The 18848-nt window shown below is 46.3% G+C and overlaps 2 protein-coding genes across 2 annotated transcripts; both read left to right on the top strand.

The window, feature by feature from the left end:
* The first annotated feature begins 6042 nt into the window (after nt 1-6042).
* Nucleotides 6043-8487, top strand: asb15a (ankyrin repeat and SOCS box containing 15a). The gene is made up of 8 exons (XM_041939295.1): nt 6043-6088; nt 6219-6350; nt 6535-6693; nt 6783-7028; nt 7181-7352; nt 7437-7980; nt 8066-8219; nt 8330-8487. The coding sequence occupies exons 1-8, from the start codon at nt 6043-6045 to the stop codon at nt 8485-8487; spliced, it is 1611 nt and encodes a 536-aa protein (XP_041795229.1).
* Nucleotides 8488-12932: 4445 nt separating this feature from the next.
* On the top strand, nt 12933-16716 carry lmod2a (leiomodin 2 (cardiac) a). Its single transcript, XM_041939294.1, has 3 exons — nt 12933-13339; nt 14805-16004; nt 16553-16716. Exons 1-3 carry the CDS (start codon nt 13070-13072, stop codon nt 16571-16573), a joined length of 1491 nt encoding a protein of 496 aa, XP_041795228.1. The 5' UTR covers nt 12933-13069; the 3' UTR covers nt 16574-16716.
* Nucleotides 16717-18848: the final 2132 nt, after the last annotated feature.

The raw sequence follows: 18848 nt of genomic DNA, 5'->3' as shown, positions 1-18848 counted from the left end.
ATTTACAGACAAATGTGCTGTACATTGATGGGTGACGTTCATGATCATATAAAGATACTCCAGAACTGAAAGAAACCAAAGCTTCAAACAGACGTGGCTGCCACGTTAATTTAAACACAAGATACTTGTGCTCAAAAAGAGGATTCATTCTCAGTGAAGAACCTTGGAGCTCTAATCTGCCTCTATACCTGCCAAAGAGCAGTGATTCCTAACACGTCTCAGGGGGTCATCAGGTGGAAACCTCCCTTCAACAGTGTTTCGCCTACTTAGTCCCACTACACCTCCAGGAGGTTAGGCAGTGAACTCCGGCGTCCCAGAGTCACCCCCCCTAGTGCCAGTTCACACTGCTCCTACACAATCCAAACAGCACCGCCACGTTCAACTGACCCAGAGATGCTCCAGGTAGTGGCCAGTACCGATGCTACCATTTAACTATTGCTAATGCTAATGCTAACCGCTAGGAAGAACAGAAGAAGACAATACAGTTCCGATGCTACCATTTAGCTAATGTTACGTGCTAACCGCTACCTGCTAAGAGGAACAGAAGAAGACAATAAAGCTAGATTCACCTATACTGTTAATGTTAATTGCTAGCTACCAATACTAACTGCTAAGATACTATCGTACTCTCACCGCTTTAGCTATTGTTAGCTGCTACAATGCTACCACAGGCCTAGATGCCACATGTAACTGCTGATTGCCACACTACCATCATCTACCCCTGCCTCTCACCAACTGCACCAAGAAAAAGCGGGGTGGGAATACAAACCCTGGTTCGGGTAGGGGATGGAAAATAAAGAGGTAGAGTCAAAAGATGAAAGTAGGGATTGGATACAGACCCTTGTTCGGGTAGGGGGTGGAAAATTTAGAGGGTGCTGAAGGTGGAGGCCTAAACCACAGACTAGATTTAACAGCCTCTTCTAACATTTCCTTCAAGAAGCAAACAAAACAGGAAAACAACCAAAAAGATCAAAAAACAAGCCAACTCTGTATCTTACCACGCAAACTCACCTGAACAGGCCGCATGGTCCCAAAGAGAGACTCTAGCTGGCCACACCCCCACCTTATCTAAACTTCCTGGTTCTCTTCCTATTGGCAGCGCGAGAAGATGGGGCGGGGAAAGCAGAGCAGAGGAGAGGTGTCTTGTTCAGACTTTAACCTCTTCTCTTGCCGGGTTAGGCATGCATGTCCTCTGCCCCCTCCCCCCTCCCTCACTGTCCCTATTTCACCCCCCAACTACTATTATTTCTCCTGATCCATATCCACTGACTAGACCTAGCAGCCTCATCTGACATCTCCCTCACTGTCTTTCTTAAATTTTGCCCATGCACTCCCAGCTCCCTCAACAGTGAAACAGCTGACCCTGCAACAAAACCTCTACACCCCACTTCAACCGGACAGACCTTGGTCTTCCATCCCCTCTGCTCAGATTCTGTCTTTAAATCTGCATACTTAGTCTTCTTCCTTTCATAAGCTGCCTCCACTGAATTTTCCCAAGGGACTGTTAACTCAATAAAATACACAGTCTTTTTACTCATGGACCATAAGACAATGTCCGGCCTCAGATTACTATAAACTATTTCCTGGGGCACAACTAGCTTTCCTCCCAAGTCGACCTGCATTTGCCAATCATCAGCCCCTACCAGGCAGCCACCTACCTGCTTTCTCCCTGACTTAGCAGCTTTATTTTTCTCCCCCTCTCGAACAAACTGCACATCTAACCTCTCCTTTCTAGAACTTCCAGAATTCACCTGCTTCCTTCTCTCCTCAATGCCTGCGGCTAAGCTTCTCAGCACCTGATTATGCCGCCATGTATACCGGCCTTGTGATAAGCTAATTCTACAACCTGACAAAATGTGCTTTAAACTTGCTGTACCTGAGCAGAGTGGGCACGATTGATCGCCCTGTACCCAGAGACTTAGGTTCTGCAGGGTTGGCAACACATCGTATGTCGCCCCTATCAGAAATTTAATACGGCCTTCCTCCATATTCCACAGGTCCCTCCAACTAAGTTTCCTCTTCTCAACACCTTCCCAATTCAACCATTGTCCCTGTTTGGCTTGACCAACTGCTTTTGCCCCTCTTAACAACTCCTCCTGTCTACGCACCTGTTCCACTACAAGCTTTCTTTTCTCCTTTAGACCTGCTTTATTCCACACTGGTTTGCCTGGGCCAAGCCCCAAGCCTCCCCGGCCAAATTGAACATTTCCTACTATTTCTGCATGCCTAAGAGCTGCCTCTGCCTCCTGCACTGCTGCCCTTGGGTTCCATTTCCTCCCCCCAGAAGGGTTCGGAACCACATTGCTAACTAACATGTCCTTACTCCCAGATAATAACAGTTCTGTCCTAACCTTAGTGCATTTAAACTCCTCTGTTAGACTGGATACTGGCAGCTGAAGCATTCCTTTCCCATACAAAGCTACATTGCTTAAGCACCTGGGAGCACCCAACCATTTTCTAATATAAGAGCTAACTAGCCTTTCCATTCTCTCTGCTACAGATAATGGGACTTCATATACTGACATTGGCCACATTAACCTAGGGTACAAGCCAAACTGCAAGCACCACAACCTCAGTTTTCCTGGGAGCCCTGATTTATCTATTCTCTCCAGCCCTTCTGCAACATCCTTTCTAAATTGCACAACCTGTTCAACATCATTCAGGTCCACATTGTACCACCGTCCTAGACTCTTAACTGATTTCTCCCTAATTGTTGGGATTTCCTCACCATCTATAGCAAACTTTCTATCACTTACTTTCCCTCTGTATATTGAAATACTCCTTGACTTACTAGGCTTAATCTTCATACTAGCCCACTTGAGATTCTGATTGACTTTATCCAACCTCCTTGTACATGGCATTGTTGAAGTTAGCAGTGTCATATCATCCATATAAGCCCTAATTGGTGGAAGACGCATTCCATTCTGCCGTCTCTCTCCACCTACGACCCACTTGGAAGCCCTAATAATTACCTCCATAGCCATTGTGAAAGCTAGCGGGGACACTGTACATCCTGCCATAATACCAACCTCCAATCTTTGCCAGCCTGTTGTGAGCTCTGCGATACTTGCACACAGTCTGATGTCTTGGAAATATGCTTTCACCAAGTTAACAACTATCTCCGGCACTTTAAAGTAGTCACAGGAACTCCAAATAAGGTTATGTGGCACTGACCCAAACGCATTAGCCAGATCTAAAAATACAACATTCAAGTCTCTTTTCTCCCTCTTAGCTGTCTGAATCTGATGCCAAATCATGCTAGTATGCTCTAAGCATCCCGCAAATCCTGGTATCCCTGCTTTTTGCACTGTCGTATCTATCATACCATTCCCTTCTAAGTATTTAGCCAGCCTCTGTGCTACGATACTAAAGAAAATCTTTCCCTCAACATTTAGGAGAGAAATCATCCGAAACTGGCTAAGGTCCGATGACTCCTTCTCCTTAGGGATGAAGACACCTCCTGCCCTGCGCCATGCTCTTGGAATACTTTGTTTCTCCCAAACTATTCTCAGGTATCTCCATAGTGTCCTTAAGATGCCAGGTGCACTCTTATAGACACGGTAGGGGACTCCATTAGGCCCTGGGGCCGAAGAAGCCTTTGCACGCCTAACCACCTCCACCACTTCTCTCCACCTAGGTGGGCTCACATCCATCTCCTGCTCCACTTCCCCTAATGGTGGCATGTCAGGTGGAAGACCTATGTTCCTATTCTCCTTTGAATCTGAATACGTCGACTTCAAATACTGTTCAATCTCTGATTTCGTTGCCTTAAGTTGCCCTCCTTTTTCTTGATTAAACAAGCCTTTCACAAAATTAAAGGGGTTCCTAAAAAATGCTGACCTTGCACGTTCCTTCTTCTTTCTCTTCTCCCTAAGGTGTTCTGCCCTTCTGAGTACTGCTAACCTGCTTCTCAGTTCCTCCTGCAACACCTTAATTCCCTCCCTTTCTTCTTCTGTCGCCTTCCTCCACTGCTTTCTTAACTGCCTCCTTTCCTTTACTAACTTCTCTATTTCTCTTTGCCGCCTAGACTTGCCGACCTGCACCCTCTCGCCTTTCCTTTTGACAAGCACCCCAAATCTCTCTCGACCATAGGAGTAGATCACATCTCCAATTTTATCCAATTTCTCCACTACATCTCCTCTAAGCCTGCTTAATATGACTGATAAATCTCTATCAACTGCCTCCCACTCTTTGCTATCATTAGCCCTCGGCCACCTAACTCTAGCTTTCTGCTCCATGCTTCTCTCCTTGGCTGGCCTGTTGCCCTCAACACCAACTGCATCCCCTCTCCGTACCTCCTCCTCTCCAGGGATAGTGTTACTGATATCCTGCGAACTGTGGTTTTCTACCTGTCGCTGGACTTCATCCGACTGATTCGACTGACTTCTCAAGAAATAATATTTACTGTGAGTAATCCTGGTCCTGATTTTTGTGACCACTTGTCTTTCTTCAAGGGCCACGATCAAGACAGCATAAAAAACTGGGATATTTTATATTTCTCTTATTTCAATTGCAAGTAAAGACTCAAACAAACAATGAATTGATCCCACGTATAGATAGATCTTCTTCCTCTGAGCCATTGAGCTCCATTGTTGTCCAAAAACTATTAAGAACGCATCAATAAGCCTCATTGTTGCTTTGGCTGACATGTTCCTTCATCAGCATGGACACACACACACACATACACACACACACCGTCCTGCTGCCACAAACACTCACTAGAGCATTGAATGTGGATTAATCCGCCGCTGAAAATAGTCCCAAATGCTCCATTTCCTCCTGTTTGAGTCACGTTTGATAAAAGCTACAGTGAGCAGCTGCTATGAAATTAATTTTTATTTTACGTCCGGCCTCAGTGATCAGGGATTAATACGACTGTTGATGCCCTTCACCTGATGCCTGGAAGGAGCAGTATATTGATTATGGAAGTTCAATGATTTATGATTCTGAATGAAGATTAATGATTCAGTCTATTTAATAAACTGTATTTTCTCTGCAGCAGTGAATTGTTGAGCATGTAGGACGTCCTTCAGTCTGAACTGCTCGGTCCAACAGTGTCAGTCGGGGTTGAGATTTAGTGTAAGACGACAGCAAAAAGTCTCAATATGACCGTGTGGAGCAAAGAGGTCAAAAGTCAGTGCTGCAGTCGGTCAGGCTCTTTGAGCCTCTTCTCCGATGGATCATAAAGACACAATAAATATTCACACAGTGCAGCTCGTTGGTGTTTGTTATCGAGTGTGGAAAATGAGCGGCGTTACACTCCGTTAGGTGCTGTGTGACGGCCTGCATGCTAAACACACTGCAACAGGTGACACCTATAAATAGCGTGGTGGAGTGTGTGTGTGTGTGACGCTGGGGGAGGGTCGGGGGGGGCAGTTCAGCCATGAAACAAACACTCTGCTGCTGCTTCGTCCTTTGACTCCAACACTCACATGTATCAGGTGAGAATCGTGACGTTCAGGTTTTATCATGTTTCAGGTGTTTTTTCCGAGTTCTTCCACACAGATTGAAGAAACATCGATGAGGTGTTTAAGTGATGGATCACCAGTGATCTATCAGATCAACAGTCGGGGGGTCAGGGGTCAAAGTGTCGGAAACAGAGCAGACAGACGATACAGAGACAGATGATTCAAACCTCTCTGTGATCAGACACTCCGGAGCTGTACTCAGTTACTGTGTTTAAGTACGCCTTCAAATTGCTTGTACTTGTGATTCTTTACAGATTCTGATTATTGATACAAACTAATATTCATCAATGATTTTAGCAGGGATTAATGTCCTGCTGGTGCTGTTACACACGGAGGAACTGAGGTCGTGTTAAGTTGTGACTTTGTGGACCCGATTGACGTCAGATAGACGGATGCAGCTGATGAAATGGATGAAGACGAGCTTCTGGACCACGACGTCCAGATGAGCATTCAGGAGTCGTGTCAAAGGGGACATCTAAGAGGATCGGCGAGGTACAGCGACACGAAGCCGCTTCACCATCCAGAGTCCGGCGTGTTGCATGTTTATGAAACGTTCCTTCATCGTCCTGTTTGTATGTTTAGGAGTGAAGCTGGAAAGCTTGTGGAGGCCATCAAACAAGGTAAAAGGTCCAAGATGAGAAGAAAAACAAGCTTTTACAGGCAGAGATAAAAATCATCTACAATGGTCGGATGTTTTAATACGTTCTCCTGAAAAACAGTAAAACCTCCTCACAAGAACCCTTCCTGCAGGCGACATGCCGGCTCTGCAGGAGCTCTGCGATTTCCCAGCAGCCTTCAGTCAGGTGGACGAGTGCGGCTGGTATCCTCTGCACAGGGCGGCGGTCCAACCTCTGGTCCTGGTCCTGGAGGCGGTGCTGTACGGTGGGTAAGAGGTCCAAACTTTTATTTCACATGACAGAACAGAGCAGCTGCTGACGAAGGGTTTCACCAGAGCTTAAAACGAGCTGCAAACTGTTTCAGCATGCGTATCATCTGCCTCAGTGTTCACCTTCGTCCCTCCAGAACTGAATTAGTGAAATAACGCAGAACTTGTCTCATGCTTCAGCATCTTTCAGTCTGACTCTGGAGGAAAAGACTTCTGACGGTGAGACCTTCCTGACTTTAGCTGTGAAAGCTGGTTTGGTGGAAAACGTGAAGATGCTGCTGGACCACGGAGCTTCTCCTCACACCACCAACAGCAAGAACGAATCCCCTCTGCTGTTAGGTATATATATTGTCCCCTTCACAGCGGACATAATGCCAGAAAGGGTTCGTCCATCGTCACCGTCAGTTCTTCTTGTGTCGTCCCTGCAGCAGTCAGAGCCGGATCTTATCAGATGGCCTCCATTCTAATATCCGGAGGGGCTCGGGTGAAGCAGGTGTGTCTGAAGAAGTGGACGGCCATTCACGAGGCCTCCAGGGCCGGCTGCGCTCATGCCCTGGAGCTCCTGTTGCAGAACGGAGGTCAGGTTTCAGAGACAGACCAGCATGGAGTGACTCCTCTGGGCATCGCTGCTGAGTACAGCCACCCCGAAGTCCTGGAGCTCCTCATCAAGCACGGTGAACTCACAATACTGAGATCCAAAGTCTAATCTAAAGTCTATTGGTGTCCTTTTAACATATTCTAAATGCCACCGACAAATAAAAGTGCTGAAGTCATTTCATCTTTGTGCTCCTGCTCCAAAATGACCATTCTCTGCTTTCACATGAAGGTGCTGATGTAAACGCTCAGGCGCCAAACGGCGACAGCGTCCTGTACGATGCTGCAGGTTCGGGGAATCCGGACTGCATCGACATCCTGCTGCAGCACGGCGCAAATCCCAACATCCGCAACCTGAGCTCCCAGCTGCCCATCCACCACGCCGCGTACGAAGGACACTACCTGTGAGTAGGTCGATGTTAGACACCAGAGATATCGTTTTGTTCTGCCATGACAGCTGATGAGGAACTCCACATTTTCTCCATCAGAGCTTTGAGGATTTTGATCCCGATCACCACCAGAAGGGCCCTGCGGCTGTCGGGCCACAGTCCCGTCCACTCCGCCGCTGATGGAGGCCATGTTCACTGTCTGGAGCTCCTACTGCAGAAGGGTTTCGATGTCAACGCAGTGTTAGCTCCTCACATCTCAGAAAACTATGGAGACATGAGGAGAAGCCCGCTGTACTTTGCTGTGTCCAACGGGGACGCCACCTGTACTGAGATTCTGCTGAAGTCGGGAGCCGAACCCGATCTGGACCCGCTGCGCTGCCTCCTGGTGGCGGTCAGGTCGGGGCGCTACGAGATCGTGAAGCTGCTGCTGGCGGCCAAAGCGGACGTGAACTGTTACTTCACGGTGGTGAGCGACACGGTGTTTCCCACGGCGCTGCAGTACTGCCTGAGGGACGAGGTGATGATGAGGCTGCTGCTGAACAACGGCTACGATGCTGAGAAGTGTTTCTGTTGTAACCACGGCGACGACTGGGAGGACCTGAGTGAGTCCGGTTACTCACAGCATCAGGAGGAGAAAGTTGCCGTGAGTTCTCTTTTCTCTGCTTCTCTACAGTCGTGTCTAAGCAGCAGAACCACCTCTCTGTGTCAATTCAATGTCGTTTGTCCAGTTCTGTGATTTCGTCAGCGTCTCCTGGCTGGAGAACCTGGTGGGCCGAGTTGTGTCGATCCTCCTCGACTACGTCGGTCCGGTTTCTCTCTGCGGCAAACTGAAAAGGATCCTGGAGAGACACAAGGAGTGGCCTCACATTCGCAGGACCACACGTGAGTTAGGTGGTTGGTTGAAACAATGTGATTAAAGAGCTGCAGGTCAGAACCAGCAGACCAGGACGCGACATGTGTGGTTAAAGAAACTGCTGTTCTCTGTGATCCAGGTAACCCTCGCTCTCTGACCCACCTGAGCAGAGTGGAGATCAGGAAGCACCTGAGCTGCAGCGGTCTGACGTCCATGCAGCTGCCCACCAGGCTAAAGGACTACCTGCTGTTCAAAGAGAACGACCTGTACGCTAAAGTCATCTGCAGGGAGGACTGAGCCAAAGTGTCTACCCTCTGAGTCTTAAATGTTTTCCTCTTGTGGTTTATGTAACTGGGCCTGCGTTGATCAAACATCAAAGAATCATCTAGAGCCGACTCTGGAATGAGGACTTGTGAGCAGCAGGACACATTTATCAAGCTCCTTACAGTGGAGAGTAAAAGCAAACTTTAAGAGCAGCTTTTCAGTGATCACATGACTGATCACATGTTCTCTGAGCAGGAAATAACCATCAGAGATGCACAGCACGTCCTCATTGCCGTCTACATACTGATTCTAAGCAGGCTTGTAATTTATAGTGTGAAAGAGAAGGATACTTAAACCAGACCACATGCTAAATACAGCCGATTTTTGGCTGTGCTGTTGATGGATAGTACTCTCCCACAATGCAGTATAAACGTATAAGTAAGTATAAAGTACAAAATATTAAGAAAAACTTTTTACCTTGTGTATTTGAAGCTTAACCTGCTGCCATGTCTTAGTTTGATGGACATCTGCGTCACATGTAAGCGGCTGTATCACTTCCTGTTGATTTACACATGAGATGCACACAGAGTCAGTGTTAGCTTCAAACCTGCTGTTTGCAACCCAGACAAATAAAAACCGAACCAAACACAAGACATTCTGAATGATTCATGTTGCTTCAGGTAACGTATATAACACTTTGTACAGTAACTCCAGGATGTGTCTTAGATGCTGCAGCTTCAGACACATCTGGAGCTCTCTTAAATTTTATTCTTTGTGTTTGTTTCTGCAGCTGTAAAAGTAAAATCTTTACTTTCATCTTTTGCTCAGATTTTCAGTTTGATGAATGCAGGCCCCGGTCTGAACTGTGTGAATGCAAACATTTTTATTTTGTTGTTGTTTCAAAGGGGCATTAACTAAGATTACTGCTATCCCAGATGCTGCACGAAGTGACCATAAAATATCAGCAGTTAGTTTCTGATCAGTCATCCATCACTGTGTCAGGAGCCTTTTCACCGCAAACATAACAGACCAGGTGATGCTCAGACTGATGCAGAACCAAATGCAGGTAGAGCTCTTAAATACTGTGAATTCTCATTTAAATAATGTCTGGGGATGAAGGTAACTTATGTTTCACATTCTTCCTCCTTAAACTTCAAAAAGAGGACTCACGATGTTTATTAAAAAATACATATAAATCAAATGAATCAGAACCAGAGATATTATATCTTATATTCCATGCATTCTTCTTCATGTCCCTCTGGAGCCACAAAAGGCTCTCGACGATTCATGCAGCAGTAGGAAGGCTGGAGACACACAATAAATAGCACTCCACTGTTACACCCATCCCACTGTTAACCCATTACATGTCTATACTCAATACTCAACATGTAATACAAGAAAAAGATTTAACGGGTTGAACACACATCCTCAAAAAAGATCAACATGAAATCAAAAATGAAGTTTGACGACATTTAAAAACAATAGAGGCAGAGAAAAGAAGAAACTTCTCCAGCAAAGGAAGCAGGACTGCCCGTCTGTCTTATTCTAACCTAATGGGACTGTTAGCAGCATGCAGCTGGTTATCATTAGCTTAGCGAGTACTCTAGTTTAAGCAGACCTTTAGGTTTTTCAAATATTTATACATTTTCACCTCATGTGAACAAGTCTGACTGCAGATTAACGTTTTTTTTATTCACTCATTTTCATCATTCCAATACGACGAGTATGGATTCCTGGAAATCTGATCTCTGGACAGTACCCAAAACTTTTTTTTACATCATTTTCTTTAGTTTCAAATGTGGCTCCTTTTTTGGGGGGTAAATATAAGATAATCTAACTGAGCATGTGCAGAGTGAGTGTAGTCACTGTAGCTTGTTTCTGATTGGAGGAATTCAAGGTGTTACAACCATCACATGTTTCAACTACCTCTGGTTTCCCTCCTCCCAAAGACCTGGACTCAGATCTGTACCCGTACTGACAGTAGCTTTACGTCAAAGAGGAAGTGATTTGAGTTCATTGGTGAATGTACAGACATAATGTTTAACAGATGTTTAATGTTTTCTGCTGAGTGGGGAGTATGGCATGACTCTGTTGTACTGATGGAATTAATTCTTTGAAAATGTAAATTATACAGAAATTATCAAGATAAACAGGCAGGAAGTGTTGTATTTGTATAAACGGCAAATTAAAACAGTAGCAGATCAGAAAAAACAGGACGCATCTTGCTAAAATGTGATCAAGCATACTTATTAACTAGGTGAAATTAGAAATAAAGGCCTGTCTCTAATATAAGCCTGTTTGAATAAAAGTTCTCCTGCAGCGAAGGTAAGGAAAAGTACCGGCTGCTATTTGAGAATTATTAGTGTTGAGAAATGAAGTGTCTGCTGCCACATTTGGAAAAACATTTGCTTGGTATTTTATTAAACTTTTTGTGTAATTATGATACACGAATCTTAATGTCTGTCCGCAATTTTGGGCCAATCTGTGTGTTAGATGTGGAGTGATGTCACTCTCCATGTAAGTGAAAATTTAACCTGGTGGTGATTTCAGTCTGGACTGACATAATGTACTGACGGTCTTTCCAGAGAAAAGTTGAGTTCCTCCCATCTAGTGGCCATTAGAGGAACTGCAGCTGAATGAACTGCAGCTGAACGACATTGAGCTGCAGCGGTTTCCCTTTGTGTCGACAACAACACACTTTGAGGTGTGAGCTGCTTCCTCTGGCCGTCAGACAGTGAAAACAGATCGACTCTAAATTTAACCTCCTGACCTGCAGAGACAACAGCTCCACATTCTGCCAGGTCACTCGAGAACCCGATAACAGGAAGAGGTCACGTTGTTTTGAACGACCTCCAAACAGTCGATACGAGCTGAAGTCGGATCCGAGAGGTCAGGTCTGAGGCAGGTGTGCTAATGTGCTAAAACAAAGCAGAGCACAACGTATAGAAAAAGGTGAGCCAATAAAACAAGGAGCAACATGTGACAGGTGACATAAGACCCCGCCCAGCAGCCCGGACCTCTGCTCCATGAACAGCTGATCTCCTGTTTTTTTTCAGATGTTATTTAGAAATGATGAAGTCGCCAAGTGTCCCATGGGAAAAAAACAAAACAGAGCAAAGACAAAAAGACAAAGACCGTGATGGATTACCTCTCTGCAAACCGATTTCTGTGGAAATGAACAGAAACCAACAGCTGCCTGGAAGGAAGGAAATTTATCCGAAAAATGACAAATAACCCAAAAGATGCTGAGCAGGACAGAATAAACATGCAGAAACCAGCAGTTTGAGCCTTTGTTTTGTAACTGAGACTGTTTCCATCCTCAGCCTGTATGACTGATGCTAATCAGCAATAATCCAGGTCAAAGGTCATATTTGCAGCAGATTTAGGATCAGAGTGGTGTTCTCTCACTTCAGACATGTAACACGATACGACTGGCAGGCGGCTTCAGTGATGGATGCACGTTGTTATGGAGCTCTGATGGTTGTCTCGGCAACCAGACAACAAACTGTAAGACTGAGGGTCGGTCCCACACGTCCATGTGACGAGCACAGGGGTGGACACAATAATGACAACACATGGTAGGATTCAGAGCGACAGCCGGGCAGTAGATAAACAGTCGCTCTGTGAAGATGCTAATGTTCGGTTTGTGTTCCCGCTGTGATTCAACTCTTCAATGACTTCTGTTGGCTGCAGTTTTTCTGTTGGACTGTGCTGCGTTTTACTGCAGCTGCAAAATAAACTGCAGATTTTTCAGTGTTTTATATCTGGACCCAGGCTGCTAAAACTGCTCGGCCCAACAGCAGCTGAATCCCACTCACGTGGTTGACTGACTGTTTTAGATGCTGCTAAATGGATCCATCATTTCTATCAGTCATAATAACATCGTTCTCACCAAGTTAATATCTTTCTTAAGTTAATTCTTCTTCATGTTGACTTAAAAGTTGAGTTTTTCGGTCTTATCGGTGTAGTTAATCTTTCTTGACTGACTTGTCTTTAAGTTTTGAGTCTGTGTTTTGTTTCTCTAAAGAAAGTCTGATAAATCTGTCCGTCCCGACTTGGTGGTGTTCTGGTGTAAACAGCATCAGAATCCACCACAGACCTCCTCGGTGCCAGCCGGAGCTGTACCGTGGACAGGCCACCATCCTCAGAGGGGGGGTGCTCCCCTAACAACGTGGTGTGTTTCTGTGTCTGATCGTTGCGTAACGCCACAGAGCTTCATCGCCGATGTTCCTCGTGGCGTTTTGTTCCCTCGCTCTCAGCACAGGCCGCTCAGCGGGCTCACATTCCTGCAGTAAGCCTCTCTCATTGACCCCCCACCCAACACCCTAAAAAAAGACAGTACCATGAGCGGCGTGGCGGCCCTCCCCTTTCTCCCCATCAGGGTCCTCTGGCAGCCGGGACCAGCAGATGAAGGAGCGCTCTCTGATTCGCCAACCAGTCGTCCACAGCATCCCTGACCCGACCAATCTGATGGAGGACAAGTCGATGAGCAAGAGGGGGTCCGAGCAGGAGAGTGAGAACAACTCAGGGACGATTTAATCAAGAACACAAGGATCTAAAAGTGTGAGAAGAGTTTCAGTTAGAGATCTAAGAGTCCAAAAACAAGCGCAGAGCCATGAGTACCTTTGGGTACCGCAGGGAGCTGAAGAAGTACGAGGAGGTGGACGAAGACGAGCTGCTGGCCACTCTGTCCTCCGAGGAGCTCCAGGAGCTGGAGAGGGAGCTGGCCGACCTCGACGACAACGTCCCCATCGGCCTGAGACAGAAAGACCAGACCGCCAAGACCCCGACGGGAACCTTCCACAGGGACGCTCTGCTGAAATACTGGGAGGAAGAGAACAAGAAGCTGCTGGACGACAAGAGGACGGAGTCCAACGGCGGACAGGTGAGAGGGGACGTCCAGACCACGAGTGCATATTACAGAGAGAGAGAGCGTCATCATTTTCAAATCATCCATCAGTTGCTTTAAAGATAAACGTGCTGAAACTTTAACACCCATGTGTGTTTCTCATCTTCTGGGTTTGACTTCGTCTGCAGCTGACTCTCAGCTGATCAGCGACCGAACGATGAACGCAGCTTTAAAGAGCAACAAAACAAACAGCTGTGCTCGCATTCATTCCTCTAATGCCTTCATCTTTTCTACTGGTAATCTGTTGGTTTATCTCGTCATCTGGAGAAAACAAGCGGCTGACTTTTCCAGATAACAAAATCATTTATCTTGAGAAGATAAAAGGTTCTTTCTGCTTCCTTTAAATAATAAAACAACATCAATAATGTTATCAGAGGTCAGGACTGCTGTGCCGGCGTGCAGAGACGCCATATTAACAACTGTAGCACCTGACGAACATGTGTTTATAATGATCAATGCATCCGATTGTACTTAAATCTTCATTAATGTTCTCCCAAAGCCACCTCAGAGTGTGTGTGTATTATGGTTCACTCTTATGAATCGTCCAAAATGATTTCCTCCTGATAAATTAACTCATTATCTCGAGACATCTGCGTTTTCTTTTTTTGTCGTCTCTGCAAAACTGAATAATAAACACAAACAAGTGCACTTTGAGTTCAGTTACTCTGTAATTTAACTTAAAGAAACACGTCTCCATGTTGTTTTCATGCCTGATCACAGGCAGATCTGCACATTCGAAACAACGACGGTCTCAGTCTGTCAAAATAAAAGTCATCTGGATCAACGCCCTGATGACAGAAAAATCTATCAACTGATTCAGGTTCAGATTAAAGAAGCACTCCAACAGTTTTTCTCATCATGGTTTGTCCTGTTCAGCCTGTGAAAACAGCTGTCTGTCTCCTGTGGAGAAATAACTCTGGTGACGTCACTGTGATGTCATCAGGGTTATCTCAGCTTGGCCTGAGAGACAACAAGTGTGCAGGAGAAAGCCTGTGTGACAAGTTTGAAAGAAAATGTGCAGCTGCATTGTGGGAAATGGAGGATTCAGTGTTTTTGGAGCTTCTGTTGCCTTGATTTGTTTCTAAATTTTCATTATTTTTATTGTCCAACTTTATGGTCCAATCCTAAACCACTGGACATTTACATGAAGCCTTCTGGTTTCAGATCTAAGTGAGAAAGAGTCCAGAGATGTTTCTGTAGTCCTCTAGAATTTGTTCAGAAACAAACCCACTGCTATAATAAATATATATATTTAATGATGTGTCACATGTATCGAGTTTACTGAAACGTGTTGCCGGACAACAGTCTAAAAATAAAGCCTCTCTGAGAAATGTCAGCTTTAATGACTGTCTGCCAGCGTTGGAGAGGATTCCTAATTAAAAGTCAGAGGCTGGAGAATGTCAGGGTTCGACCTAATTTTCCGTCCTGTTATCATGTGCAGGAGGGACGCCCAGATAAGAGCAGAGGGGAGCGAGCGACGATGACCACCAGCGACGGCGGCAAGATGCCGGACAGCGACAGGAAGAAGAGTTCACAAAAGGGGAAGAAACTGCAGAGTCTCTTCAGCAAAAATGATGCAAAGGAAGACGAGGTGGAAAAGAAAGATGAGTGTAAAAAGGAGCCTCTGATCAGGAATAAATGTCCTCAGAAGAACAGTCCGTCAAAAGGGCCGAGGAGGACTGAAACCACAGACGAAATCCTGAACGCAGCCCCCGACAGACCGAGCGGGAACCCGACTGTTATCGACAAAACTCTGGAGCAGATCCTGGTCAACGATCCCACCGTGAGCGAAGTCAACCTCAACAACATCGAGGACATCTCCCAAGACACCTTGCTTCGCTTCGCCGAGGCCCTGTGCACAAACACCCACGTCCACATTTTCAGCCTCGCCAACACCCACGCCGACGACCGGGCGGCCTTCGCCATCTCCAAGATGCTCCGCGAGAATCGGTTCATCCGAAACCTGAACATCGAGTCCAACTTCGTCTCCGGTCAGGGCATCCTGGCTCTGATGGCAGCTCTGCAGCACAACAGGACTCTGGTGGAGCTTCGCTTCCACAACCAGAGGCACATCTGCGGGGGGAAGGTGGAGATGGAGATGGTCCAGCTGCTGAGGGAAAACACCACCCTGCTCAAGCTCGGCTATCAGTTCGACCTCCCGGGCCCGAGGATGACGGCGACCGGCATCCTGACGCGCAACCAGGACCAGCAACGACAGAGGAGGCTCCAACAGAAGACGGAGCAGGGTCCTCCAGAAGGGTCCGGTTCTGGTACATCTGCAGAAAACAGACCACTGAAGAAGCCCTCACAACCATCTAAAGCTGCTGAAAATCAGAAGAGGAATCCCCCTCCCCCGTTTCTGGACCCACCAACGAGGAAGATCGCTGAAATGATCAAACAGCACGAAGGCACGAACGGCACAAAGAGTCAGTCGAACCAAAGGAAAGCGAAGTCAAAGAAGCTCAAGAACGGCGCCAACGAAAAGGAGAGCGCAGACATTCTCAAAGACCTGAAGAACGCCCTGAAGCCGTCGCTGCAGAAGAGGCGGGACGAACCGCCACGGCCGCCGCTGCCGCAGAGGTCGAGCCGCGACGACCTGATGGCGGCAATCCGCGGGAGCAGCATCAGGTCCTTAAAGAGGGTAAGACTCCCCGCGAGTCCGTCACGGACTGCTGGGTGTTTGAGGTCTGAAGGAATGTGGCTTTGATTGAGTGAAAGCACTACAGACATAATTTAGCCTCCAAAAGCCATTAGACCCCCTCAGCGTGAACACCGGCTGTCATCAGACGACAGCCCCCTCACTCTGTCGGGGTATAAATAGTTTGACTTCTTCACTGTTTGATAAGACTGACGGCTCAGAGAGCTGCAGGGAAGAGAGCCGACGAGCTGGAAAAACAAAGCGTTCTCACATTTCCACCACGTTCAGAGAGCTTTGAACACAACGACTCTCATGAATTCAGGCCGATTGAAGCCGACCAGATCGTGTTTTTAACCTCGTAAAGCCCTCAGTGGAGACACGTGATCAAAGAAAGTGAAAATTCCACATAGAAAAGTCCATTTTATCGTTTCTTTGACGGGAGGACAGACAGAGGACAGACTCAGTCAGTACCTCCGATGTGTTTTGAGACGTCTGAATTGTTTTTGTCCGTCCAATCAGCCTTAAATCTGACGTGATCTTTGTCTTTACAGGTGGATCTGTCACCGGCCTGAACTCACCCGCTGACTTCACCTCGACTCTTCTCACTTTGTGCTGAAATGCTTCATTTTCACGTGTCACTGTCGCCGTTCAGCAGTTTTCTTGTTTACCTGCTCACACAGCGAAGCGCTGCTCTGCTGGTCAAACCTCCGGCGAATCCTGATGTGTAGAGAAATAAAGTTTATGTTCTCAGACATGAAGCTTTCAGGTTTCCTCTCACTCAGGATCAGAATAAAGTCCATTAACAAGTTTACAGATGAATCCACTTTGGTTGAAATTTGTGGCCTTCAGGTGCTCCTTGTTGGTCCATGACAGGGTCTCTTCAGAACTTCTGGCTAGATTTTGCAGTTCAAAGTTCATGAAAGTTAATAATTACTGAAAGCTTTTCACTGTTTTAATCAAAAGTGATGCTCATATAACAACTGTTTGGTCAGAAGACGAAGAAGACCTGCAGGATGAAGGCCTGCTTCATCTACTCTGATCAGATCTGCGCAGCTCCCACATCAGACTCTTGTGGTAACACCTCTTAAAGACATCATTACAGTTCAGACAACAGCTTCACATGCTGGCAGCCTGAGAGGAGGATCAGCTCACTGTGTTGTCTCATAACGACGGATCACAGAGGGATCAACCTCCACCACGAACCAGCAGAGAGAGCCGAGACATGAGCTGACTGCAGCTGTGCTAACTGTCCGTCAACACTCACACACACACACACACACACACACAGGTTGACAGTGCACATGACACATGATTAACTGTCTATTCTGCAGCTCATTATTTGGTTTCATTGAATTCTCTTATTTGGTGCAAACTGGATCGTCATAAAATCAAAAGTCCCATCTAAACATATAGACACTAACTGTTTGCATGCTAACTTGTTGCAGGTGAAGTTAAATTCAAGCACAGCTGAGAGCTGACAGGCTGAGCTTGAGATGTCCTCTGATGGCCACCGTCAGCAAAACAGTAAGAATTGTAAAGTCATCTCTACATTTTTCGGCCTGATCACTGATGCAGGCGTAGCTGCAGATTTTAAAACACCGTCTGTCATCAACATATCATATAAATATATAAACACCCAATAGATGCGTACTGCTCGGATGCACTGTTTAAATATACACAGCTCACTTCACAGTACTGTATGAGTACTGCATTATTACTGTGAAGTGACTCTGGATGCAGCAGCATCAATAAAAGTTATCAATCACATTTATGGACACATTGTGATCCTGTGAGCTGTTATTTATGTAACTACAGTATAGCTGTATATAGCAGCACCCCCCGGTAACCACAGACTGTATATAAAGTTCATACACCGTGTGTGCATTCAACAAACTGGACTGATCCCACATCAGCTGCCAGCAGAGCCTCAGATCCATCAGACTGCATCTGAATCAGTTTCTAATCCAGTCCTCTAACAGAGCGACTGAAGTTCATTAAACAGCTGTTCAAAGTAAATATGGACCCCCCCTCAGGGAGGCGTGGGAGGGGGGTTAAGTCCGAGTGTGCCGGCCCTCATTATAACACTTCACATCTTTGATAAAATGCCGCGTGAATGTCAGGCTCTCTTCAGGCACGTGGGGGTGGGGGGTTTGTCAGATCAGTGCTGAGATGTGATTGGCCGGGATTCTCCGGTTCCTCTCTCCATCCTTCACAAACATCAATGACAAGGAGCTGACAGCCATGCTAGCAGCACGCTAACAGCTCTGTGAGGCTTTACACACGCCTGCAGCTTGAGCTAAATGCTAACATGGTCGCAAAAACAACGTGTACACGTTTAGCAGCTACAATGTTTAGCATGCTAACATTTTCATTAGTTCTGCAGGTATTTTTGTCAGAAACTGTTGGACAATCTAAAATTTGGATCTGCTTGAACCAGATTGACCTTTTAAATAAGACCTCACGGTGGCGCTACAGTCAGGGGATTACTAACATCATCAGGATTAGTCCTCTGGGGACCATGAATGTCTGTACAATCCATGTTCTGACCAACCAGCTGCCTGACACCGTCAGTTCCTCAGTCGACCCTCCTTGGTGACCGCGAGCTGGAGGACCAAGAATCTTCAGGTATGACTTCAAAACAAATACACCAAAAAAACGTGAGACATGTGACCACCAAATGGCGCCAACGCAGGACATCCACACAGTAACCTGCAGCAGTCAGCAGACGACCTGGTGCTGTTGTTACCTGCATGTAGCTCTAAAATTCTTCTTACACCACAGGGAGATCACAAAAGCTCAGCTACATCATCATTTCCGAGTGGTTTTAAAGGTTTTTACATAACATTT

Source organism: Chelmon rostratus, chromosome 6 (assembly GCF_017976325.1).
Source record: "Chelmon rostratus isolate fCheRos1 chromosome 6, fCheRos1.pri, whole genome shotgun sequence".
Taxonomy (NCBI): Eukaryota; Metazoa; Chordata; class Actinopteri; order Chaetodontiformes; family Chaetodontidae; genus Chelmon; species Chelmon rostratus.
The sequence above is the reverse complement of the archived record's forward strand: the minus strand, read 5'-3'. Positions and strand labels throughout refer to the sequence as shown.

What these genes read in the sequence shown, in the direction of transcription:
- asb15a (XM_041939295.1), top strand. Translation starts at nt 6,043, where the DNA reads ATGTTTAGGAGTGAAGCTGGAAAGCTTGTGGAGGCCATCAAACAAG. An exon ending in GCGTACGAAGGACACTACCT is followed by an intron (nt 7,353 to 7,436) that starts GTGAGTAGGTCG and finishes TTTCTCCATCAG; the next exon opens with AGCTTTGAGGATTTTGATCC. An exon ending in ATCAGGAGGAGAAAGTTGCC is followed by an intron (nt 7,981 to 8,065) that starts GTGAGTTCTCTT and finishes TCGTTTGTCCAG; the next exon opens with TTCTGTGATTTCGTCAGCGT.
- lmod2a (XM_041939294.1), top strand. Translation starts at nt 13,070, where the DNA reads ATGAGTACCTTTGGGTACCGCAGGGAGCTGAAGAAGTACGAGGAGGTG. An exon ending in CGGAGTCCAACGGCGGACAG is followed by an intron (nt 13,340 to 14,804) that starts GTGAGAGGGGAC and finishes TATCATGTGCAG; the next exon opens with GAGGGACGCCCAGATAAGAG. An exon ending in GCATCAGGTCCTTAAAGAGG is followed by an intron (nt 16,005 to 16,552) that starts GTAAGACTCCCC and finishes TTGTCTTTACAG; the next exon opens with GTGGATCTGTCACCGGCCTG.